Here is a 10,018-nt window from a genome sequence, read left to right as displayed (position 1 = left end):
CCCCCCTCACTGAGAGAGGCAGGAGGCAGTGAAGGTGTATTCACCCCGGTGGTGTAATTGCAGACAGTTTGAGAGAAACATCGCACTGAAAGGAGGAAAAAAAAGACTTGTAGCCTAATATGTATTGATTTGAGTTTCCAGCTACCACTTTACTCTTCCATGCACAATTTCAGGCTTATTCATGATCAAGTGCACTCGCCTGATTGCTTTGCACAGGAAATCACAGGATGTTCCGACTGTATTTTAAACCCTTTCCTGCACATTTGTTCTTTTCTCTCTTATTTTAGCCTCTGGTTTTCACAGACAGGGAAAACTAGCCAACATCTGGTCCCTTCCTGTCACAGATCTCACCTACAAAGCAACATTTTTTAATACTGTGTTTATGTCAGCATGGGCTGAGTTTTCCGTCTGCGTTGTGCTTTCTAACGACACAGCAACGGACCAAACCTTTTTTTTGTGTTGGTCCTCGGTCGTAAGCATTTTTAGACCCCAGCCCTGGTAAGTCCCGGTTGGCCACGCTGTGCAAAAATGACTACTGAGAGCCTCAGCAGAACACCTGCCCCCAGCCTGACCTGTTGTTAGTGGATTCAATCCCAAGAGAATGACAGGCTAGTTACAAGAAATGCTCCACTGCTTTTTTATCTCTCTCTCTCCCACTCCATCAGGCGTGCTCCACTCACAGCCAGGACATGTATTTGGTGGTTTTTGTCCTCTTTTCCTAACAGATAATAGACAAAATCGTCACTTAGCATGCACTCTGTGTTGTGGAGGAGCTGTTAGATCTTTTCCACTGCCTCTGTCTGTTTACAGATTTGTGTAAGGTTCATTCAGTTTTCCCCTCGGACGACCGCAGCCAAACCAAACAGATGATGCCAAACTGCTTCACTTCCCTTCGCTTGGTTTTCCAGTAGAGTTCACATTGTCAACATTGTCATCAACAAACTGTTCCTGGCCATGGATGTTGTTGAGAATTGCTTCCTGTGAGAACACCTCCTCCCTCCCTGCCTCAGCTCATTTTTTCCCCATTTTTATTTTTCCTGCTGCAGATTGAAGCTCTCACCCATCATCTCTCCATTCACCCTCAGTTTAGAGCCCAGGGAAACAATGTGTGATACTTTTCTTTCTTCTGTATTTTTCTCTGCCATCGTGTGTTTTCTCATTACACATCTCTTTGTCCCGTGTTTTGTACCAGACAAATCACAAAACTCAGCTTGTCCGCAGCCCTGTCTCCGGCAGCCATGGAGACAATCACCTGTCAAGGGCAAAACATTGACAAAAATTCAGATGTAAAGAGGTTTGGAGGGAAAAAAAACATTATACTTGCAGCATTCTGTATTATATTTGTCAGGGGTGGAAATGTCATAGTTTTTAGCAGGTTGATGGGAGCAGGACTCGCTGGGGAGGCAGAGGAGGGATGTGTGGTGCCATCATGGCTGTCAGACTCGTCCTCTCCTCCCCTGAGGGCTCCTCTGTAGATGGGCAGATATTCTCACTGCTTATGGTAGAAAAGCAAAGAGGCAGCAGGGCACTCATTCTAAAGGTAAACCTCCATGAATAACGTGTGTGTCACTGTGTGTGTGTTTGTGTGTCCTTATTATTTATATGGAAATTTGTGACCTAGCTAAGTGTGCGAGTCTCAAGGTTGCCTTGAGACCTTTCTCTCCAGTGTTTGTAAATGTGTGTATTTGTATCCATGCAGCTGCGTTATCTGCTGTATGTCTGCCTGTTCAGTCTTTTAACCTGATGATGAAGTGTCTCTCTGCTTATCGTCCAGTGCCGAGCCTGGAAGAGGTGCATCTTCCCTTTAACCTGATGTCTCTCAGCTCAGTCTTGTTTGTCTCACTGTGACGGCTGCAAACGGAAAATAACATTTATCTTAACAGTCTGACACATGTTGCACATGCATGGCTCTGCAGCTGACATTCACATCTGTGGCCCTCAAGCTGTGTTTTTCTGCACATTCATAAATATATCTGTATGTATATAAATATATTTAGTTTGTTTTGTCAGCTGTTTTTTTTTCCTCTGTCTATTGTGATTGAGTCTGATTTTACAGAAACAGATGATGGATGAAGAATCTAATCACAGACCTGCAAAGTAATGAAGTTAATTTCTCATATGGATGATGATGATACTGAGGAACTGATGATGGTACACCTTCCATGTTTGTCTCTCTCTCTCACTCACACACACACACACACACACACACACAAGGGTGGGGGAGAGAGAGAGAGAGAGAGAGAGGGTTTGCCCCACATCTCCTTTGCTACAGCCAAACTACCCTCCGGTTCGACAGTCAGTGATGAATCCGTCTGCAGGCGACAGACCACTGATCCACAGCTGACCCTCCTCTCGGAGCTTTCTCAAACCCGGACAGACAGAGTGATGTTCAGGCTGCGGTCGGAAAAAGTCCGAAGAAAGACTGGAAACGGAGTCTAAAAACAAAAAAGCAGCAACATCTTCATCCGCCTCCTGCATCTGAAACTTCACAGGAAACCGTTCACAGGTGAGTTCTTCACCCAACACTTTATATCCTTCTGTCTTTTAATGGTAGAGTGTCGGGGTGTTAACTAGAAACCGTGTCGGAGCTGTAGTCTGGTCCAGTTTGTCGTTTTAATTTGCGTTAACTTTTGTTTTTAGTATCTTACCGTGGCGGATTAAAGAGCTGACACAGACTAAACGTGTTAAACTTCAGTCATGGCTCCAAAGTTAGAAAACAGCAGGAGACAGATGTTTGCTCATGAACGTGACGCTGAGAAGCTGCTCTCTGAGTTTCCTGCTGTTTCCCTCTGATTAATGTCATTTAGCGTCTAAATGAATTTTCCTCTGAGATGTTGTTACTTCAGCGCAGGTTCATCTTGTAAAATAAAGGTAGTGGAGATGAAGTCCGGCTCAGAAAACAGGGAGTGCCTCAGTGAACAGGGACATAAAGAACAACACTGCAATCATCCGCTGAAAGCACAGCGGCAGCTGTATTTGCTCTGGGACTCTCTGTCGCTGTCTTTCAACCTTTCTCATTCCCATTCTTATTCATGCAGCTGATGATTATTTTTGTTAATTGGGGATTTGCATGCATCTGCATTCAGTATGTTAATGACTGACAGTTAATGAGTGGGGGGACATAATCCTCACCTCTGCTCAGGAGACACTCAGAGCCACCTGATGGACATCACAGGGCTGTGTGTCTGTCAGTCAGTCAGTCAGTCACCTTTAGGCATATCAGCCCAATCTAGGCCGCTGTTATTCTGGGCTGGAAACCTTCAGTGTGTGTGCTCTCTGTGCAGGAGAATGGAGACTCATGACAGTTTTGATTCTATTATGAAGATGAGGACGAAGCAGGAGAGGCGCTTGACATTTAAGATGATGATCCTCTGATCAAATTCAAGGAGTGTGTTGTGATTTCTGCTTTGGAACAGAAACATCATTTGAAACAAACGCTCCAGAATCAGCTGATTGGATTGTCTGAACAAAAAAACCCTCGCTGACACCATTTCCAGACCCACATAAAGAGCCCTGCAGGCAGACAGGAGGGCAGATGAGGCAGAGCGCCTCTAAAATAGCTTCAACACACATAACACATGTAATGTATTCTCCAGCGGTTTTGCCCTTGTGATGCCAGATTGCTTTTTTTAAAAACTTCTGCCTCCTGTCTGCAGGAGTAGTGGGCAGATGCTAACAGCCAGACTGCTGCTGGGCTGGCTTTTTCTTTTTTCCTCCAGCCCTGTCACTTATTGACACGCTGGGACTCAGGCAGGATTGATGGTCTTGCCGTTAATAGTGTAGCCGGCAATACTCGGGCTATCGATCCCAAACCTTTCTAACCCCCTCCCCATCCCTACACCCCCCGTGGAATATGATTAAGTGGCTATGGCATCATGGGAAAATAAATAGAGGGATGAACATGTATTGATGAGTGTAATGTGATGCTTTTCTTCTTGGGTTGGGGGTGTAGGGGGGTGAATGGGTTCAGACAGTCATGCATAATGATTTATGTTCCTTTAATGCAGAAATACAAGAGGGATTTTCAACCTTATTAGATCATTTAAACTATTATTACTGCTGCTCAGACCGTGATTCACGAGGGAATCGCTGCAATAAAACACACTGTTGCCTCTTGTAAAAGTCCAATTTCCTTTCAAAGTTATGAACAAGCTCCTAATCTAAATTAGTCACGGTGTGACGTGAGTAACGAGAGATGTTTTTCCTGCAGAGACATCGTCCTCTCACATGTTTTGGTGTCACACTGTCTCTCCATGCAGGACTGTATTTATCAGCTAAACCGGTTTAAGCTCATTTCAGTGTCTATCTCTTTACCCACTGACCTTTATTCTCCTCCTCCTCCTCTTACACATCATAATCTCTGCTGTCAGCGTTCATTTGATTGCATGTATTGTAAAGACAGAAACACAGACAGACTCATCTTTCCCAGACTGACCCTTTTTCTCTCAACATGTCAGATTCTCCCGGAGCGACCGTGTGTGTCTGATTGGGACCTGGTGTGTGTCAGGGGGCTATGGTGACGCGATGTGCTCAGGCTGGTGTGAGGAGAGATGTACCAGCGTCAGTGGAGGAAGACGAAAAGGTAAAGGAGTGGATCTTAGTTCATGGCTGTGTGTCTCGCTCTTGTTCTCCGTTCTGTGGGGCCAGGCGTCCCCCCAGTGCCCGGACAGCTGCCACTGCGCCTGGGACACGGCCACGGTGCTGTGCTCGGACGCCGGGCTGCGGGAGATCCCGGAGGGGATCCCACCAGACACCGTCTCCCTCCACCTCGAACGCAACTACATCCGGAACATCCCCGAGAACGCCTTCAGCGACCTCGTCCACCTGCGGGACCTGTACCTGTCCCACAACCGCATCGACTCGCTCGCCTCGGGGGCCCTGCGGCACCTGGGGCCGGAGCTGCGCCTGCTGGACCTCTCGCATAACCAGCTGAGGCAGGCCAATAGGGAGGAGTTCGGCTCCACGCGAGCGAAGACCCGCCTCTACCACAACCCCTGGCACTGCGACTGCGCCCTCCAGGAGCTGATGGAGACTCTGAACCTGGAGCCCGAGACTGTGAACGGGATCGTGTGTGAGAGCTCTGTGCGGGGCGTGGGCGAGGGGAGCAGGTGGGAGGACCCGGGGTCGCAGGGCGAGCACGCAGGTCAACCTCTGGTCAAACTGTTGGACTCTGGGGTGAACTTCTGCAGCCTGCAGAGGAAAACCACCGACGTGGCCATGCTGGTGACCATGTTCGTGTGGTTCTTCATGGTCATCGTGTACGTGGTGTACTACGTGAGGCAGAACCAAGCCGAGGCCCGCAGACATTTGGAGTACCTGAAGAGTTTACCCAGCCCACGCAAGACCCCCACTGAGACAGACACTCTGAGCACCGGCTTCTGAACTTCTGCTCGGCTCTAATTTAAATGGAATAATCAGCTGGTAGTTTTATGGAGAGCGACTGATGCAGTGGGGAGCTACTGTAAGTCGACTGTGGAGGACGCACACACAGAGGAAATGAACCTTTTACAGCTGCGTTTTGTGATTGCAAAATTTCTTTATATTTGTTACTACTGATCCCCTCCTGTGCTTTTCTTAATATTTCTTTTCCCGTTGTGTTTTTCTCAGTAGAGTAAAAAATAATAACCGAGTATTTGTTTACTCATTTTACCATCTGCACAGGAGAGAAAAGAGAGGAAACCGAAAAACAAAAAAACAGCAGATGATGAAAGGATGAAATAAAAATGTGTCATAATGAAGAAATTCTTTGAACCTCACAACCCTCCATCTCTCCTTGTAGTCCCTCTTCTTTTCTTCTCCCACCATCCCTCACACTGTGCCCTTTTTTCTTTCGTTAAGGTCTAATTAAGACTCTTTGACCAGCTGACCCTTAATGAACACTTGAAAGGCACTAATCAGGTGGAGTGTGTTTATCAGGTTAAAGAGGAGAGCGTGTGCAAACTCAAATGTGTGTCCTCATCTAATTGCTTGTCTCGTTTGTTGCTTGTACGTGTGCACATGTGGTGCTTTTGCATTGTTACAGCCCATTTTTTTCACTTTGATAACATTGATTTTGCACGGATGCTATTTAAGCCTCTCCCTGATACACGGTCACTAAGCCGGTTGTTTCGGTGCCAGTGGAGAAGTGCTGATCTAAATTTACTCTCAGGGAGCCATTAGAACTGGAGGTGAACCATATTGTTTCTAAGCCGCAGGAATCAGCTCTAAAATTAGCGTCTGTACAGCTGTCACTGACTGGAACAGAGAAATTTCTCTCAGAAATGGATTGTGGTTGTAAATTATATTAGAATAGCCATTTGTCCTGAGAGAAGCTGTTAGTTTAGCTTTAATTAATCCCTTGAGTCCTGCTTCCTCTCTGCGCTGACAAATCTTTCTGTTTAAGCTGTATCACTGATTCTTTTTCCAGGCCGCTCTGAAAAGGAGCACTGAATCATTTTCTCAGTTAGAACATTTAATGCTTGTAATGTTAAGAGTAATGCACTGAAAATCCAGCTCGGAGTAAACGGAACAACAACCTGACTGGATTAACAGCCGCCATTTTTAATTTCACTCGAGTTCATCGTAATCATGTTTACTGTGGCGTGGCATTATTCTGTGAGGGGAGGGCGTGTTGTGTGGTTAACGTATGAATATTTGTCACTCTTCACAAATAGCTGGCAACATTTAATGTGTTTTTAATGGATTAGGAGGATGTTTTTAGCCGTTGCTAGCAGCTTGACTCTACAGATGTCGGCATGTTCATCTGTCAGTCAACAAGGTTTGGATGGATGGTTAAATACCTGCAAAGTAATGTCATTATTCCCATCATCCTCCGCTGTACTTTCTGTTGACTACTAGTTAGCCAATGCTGGAATGCTAACATGCTAAACTAAGATGGTTAGCAGTCATTGTAAACATTATACCTGCTAAACACCAGCATGTTAGCCTTGTCATTGTGAGCATGCAGCTAGCATGGCTGTAGACTCTTACTGTTCATGTGTCTTTAATCCCTGATGGATTAAAGTGTACAGTTACAAACTCCTAAATGTTCATGGCTGTAGTAAAGTATAACTGTACGACATTTTATCTAACGACTGGTCGGGAGGAGCGGACGTCAAACATAGTGTAGGTCAACTTTCTGTGTGCTGTAATGTGCTAAATGTGGCGTGTGTTGTTTAATCTACAGAGAAAGACTGTTCAGGATGAAGACATACTGTGAATTAGAAGTAGAGTCAGTTTAAACTCTGAGTAGAACGGTGTTGATGTTGTCATGATCAATGTAAACCTGGTCTCTGGTGGTAGACCACAGGCTGAAAGACGAGAATAAAAAAGGTGGATATTTGTTCTGTGACTTCAAAAAACAAATGTCTGTGGATACACTCGTGTCGCTGAAACTTCACATGTTCTGACTATTTCCTGAGTGTTACCTGTCTGTCACAAACATACATCTAACACGTATGTTACAGTTAATATAATCTGAAACCCCCTTTGGCTCATTACGGTACAGTGATGCTGATGATCGCCCAAAACACAAGAACCAAGCATGTCGTCTGTGTGTAGTTTTTTCTGTAGGTATTTTTTTTTATTGGTGAAGTATTTCTGTTCTGGTGATTTGTTTTCTCTCCTGTTTGTTTGCCAATAATTTCTCAAACAAGGATAAAGATTGGAAACCATTACATTAAATAATAAATGAACTATCGAAAAGTGATTTCAGGAAAAAAACAAAAAAACAAAAAAAAAACCACAACAGATATATAAAAAATAAAAGAAACGTTGCTCTACTTTGTTCATAGAAATGCTTCTACCTTTTATTGCTACTGGAAGTTGAAAAAGGCAAGAGGATGAAGAGAAGTAATAGAAGTACAGGAAGACATCATCAGTTCACAGAATGAGCTGATCATAGTCGGCAGTGTTTCCTATTTCTACTCTACCATGCGTTCAAATTAAAGGAAATGACTGAAAACTATTTTACACATAGAAAAAGTACATGATATGAACTTGTCACCACCTCCTTCTTCAACGTTTTTGTTTGTTTGTTTGTTTGTTTTCGATCGCCATCAAACAAAATCCAAATCAAAATGGCCCCGCATTCATCCAACTCTCCGCTGCCTTTTCTCCACATCTGAGCTGTTTCTCCCCCTGGAAATATTTCCGGACATCACCACAAAAACACAAAGTGGAGGCAGAGCACAGCAAAATGTTTAGATGGTTTTTGTTTCTTTTTTTTTTTGGGATGAATTTCCTTGGGGAAGAGTAAAAAAAAAAAAAAAAACGTTGCCCCAGATATTTCAACACGGGGGAGAACAAAACAGGATATAAATAAAAAGCAACTTCAGCCTGTTACTTGGTTTTGTCTTTTATTTCCAATTTACATTAATTAAAACGTAACAAAAACAAGTCATGATCATAATAATAATATAATAATGCTATTATTATTAATAATAATACTATTATTAATAATAAAAAATATACACAACCTCACACAAACCAACCCTCTGCGCTGGCTGTAGAACTGGAGCAACAAAGTCAAACACACTTTAAATCTCTCCAACTGTGTGAGTGTGTACGCCGAGGCAGAGGGCACGCCCTGTGTGAGGGGACTGATGGGAGGAAGTGGAGAGGGATGGGGGGGTCAAAGGTCACAGCGGAGGGGAGGGGAGGGGGGCAGCAGACTGGGCTTTCATGACCAAACTTTTTAAAAATATTGGTCATATTGTTATTTGCCTAAAGTTTGGGATTTGTAAACAAAGATTCAGGAGGGGGGAAAGGCCTCAGTTTGATTTGTGAAGGTGTTTTTTTTAGTGTGAGGTAGCTTTAAAATATCAAAACAAATATAAAGAAAACAAAAAAAAGAAAGAAATTAAATGCGTTCCAAATTGGATAAGCCTTGATCGTAAAATTTCATCAGGGACATGCTTGTTTGAGGGTTGAAGCAGGAGGGCGAGGCGAGGCGAGGCGAGGCAGGGGACATTTATCACCCTGAAATCCAAAATCCCAGGGTGAAATGCTCTCTCCGAGAAACTGTATATATATGTATACACACATATACATATATATACATATATACAGGTCACTACAAATGAGTATCTGGTTGTTAAAAAATACAGACTGTTTTACAACAATAGCACCATCAACTTTTATTATAATACACAGTAACTTTTGATACACACTGTGGTGGTAGAAATAGGAACACCTGCACTTTCTAAGTAGCTAGATTTTTGGTTTCAAAGAGATGTTAATTATTTAGTGGATATGGTACAGGAGTGACGGGTGGTTAGAAAAGAGGAGGAAGTAAGAGAGGAAGTTGGTGGACAAGGTTTTTTTTAAATATGTGTAAGTGGGCTTTTTATTACTTAGCAACAAACTCAGTCCTACCGCACCTGGGACCCAAACCTAAACAATAAATAAATAACACCAACACATTTTTCTCTCTCTAGTTCCCTGGTATGTTCCCGTACTCTCCTCATACTTCCTCCGTCTTGTTCGTGGATGTGGGGCTGGGGTAGGTTGAGGGGGCTGCTGTTCACCCGGGGTGAAGTCGGGGGTGTTGGGGGCTTTTCGGGGGAATGCCGGGTGTCCGTGGGGCAGGGCGAGTTGACTGGAGGCGATGCTGGATGAATCACAGATGACAGTTGCTAGTGCCATTCAGTGCAGATATCCTACGGAGTTCGACTTGGAAAAAGCACTTTTTACTTAGAAAAAAAGTCCCGTTTAAAAAAAGTGTCTTGATTTTTCTTTTTCTCTCTTTCTCTCCTCCTTTATCTGAAGCGTGCTCCTCTTTCATTTAAATTTTTTCTCAAATTCCCACTTTTTCTTTCTCTTCTTTTCGATCCCTCATTCTTTACAAGAAGCAGACTGGCCCCACGTCGACTCCGAACTCCTGCTCTGCTCCACCAATATCCATGGGGGCAATGTCCACAATGGGCAGACGGGAGGTCTTCTGCGATCTGTACTCGATCACTGTCTTGCCCCACTGTCCCGTGTGTTTCTGTGCAGAGGGAAAAAGCACAACAGCTGTTAAATGACCTATGACTCCTCC

The 10,018-nt window shown here is 44.1% G+C and overlaps 2 protein-coding genes across 2 annotated transcripts in view; one reads left to right on the top strand and one right to left on the bottom strand.

Moving 5' to 3' along the window:
- The first annotated feature begins 690 nt into the window (after positions 1–690).
- LOC108884855 (leucine-rich repeat-containing protein 3) lies at positions 691–8,322 on the top strand. The gene is made up of 3 exons (XM_051074656.1): positions 691–1,540; positions 2,215–2,506; positions 4,458–8,322. The coding sequence occupies exon 3, from the start codon at positions 4,525–4,527 to the stop codon at positions 5,380–5,382; it is 858 nt and encodes a 285-aa protein (XP_050930613.1). The 5' UTR covers positions 691–1,540; positions 2,215–2,506; positions 4,458–4,524; the 3' UTR covers positions 5,383–8,322.
- The window catches only part of col2a1b (collagen, type II, alpha 1b), a 44,587-nt gene continuing 42,105 nt past the window's right edge, over positions 7,537–10,018 (bottom strand). The window contains 1 exon segment of the mRNA XM_018678960.2: positions 7,537–9,967. Within this exon segment, the coding sequence (XP_018534476.1) occupies positions 9,821–9,967 (147 nt within the window). The 3' untranslated portion in view covers positions 7,537–9,820.

Source organism: Lates calcarifer, linkage group LG12 (genome assembly GCF_001640805.2).
Source record: "Lates calcarifer isolate ASB-BC8 linkage group LG12, TLL_Latcal_v3, whole genome shotgun sequence".
In the NCBI taxonomy this organism is placed as follows: Eukaryota; Metazoa; Chordata; class Actinopteri; family Centropomidae; genus Lates; species Lates calcarifer.
The sequence above is the reverse complement of the archived record's forward strand: the minus strand, read 5'-3'. Positions and strand labels throughout refer to the sequence as shown.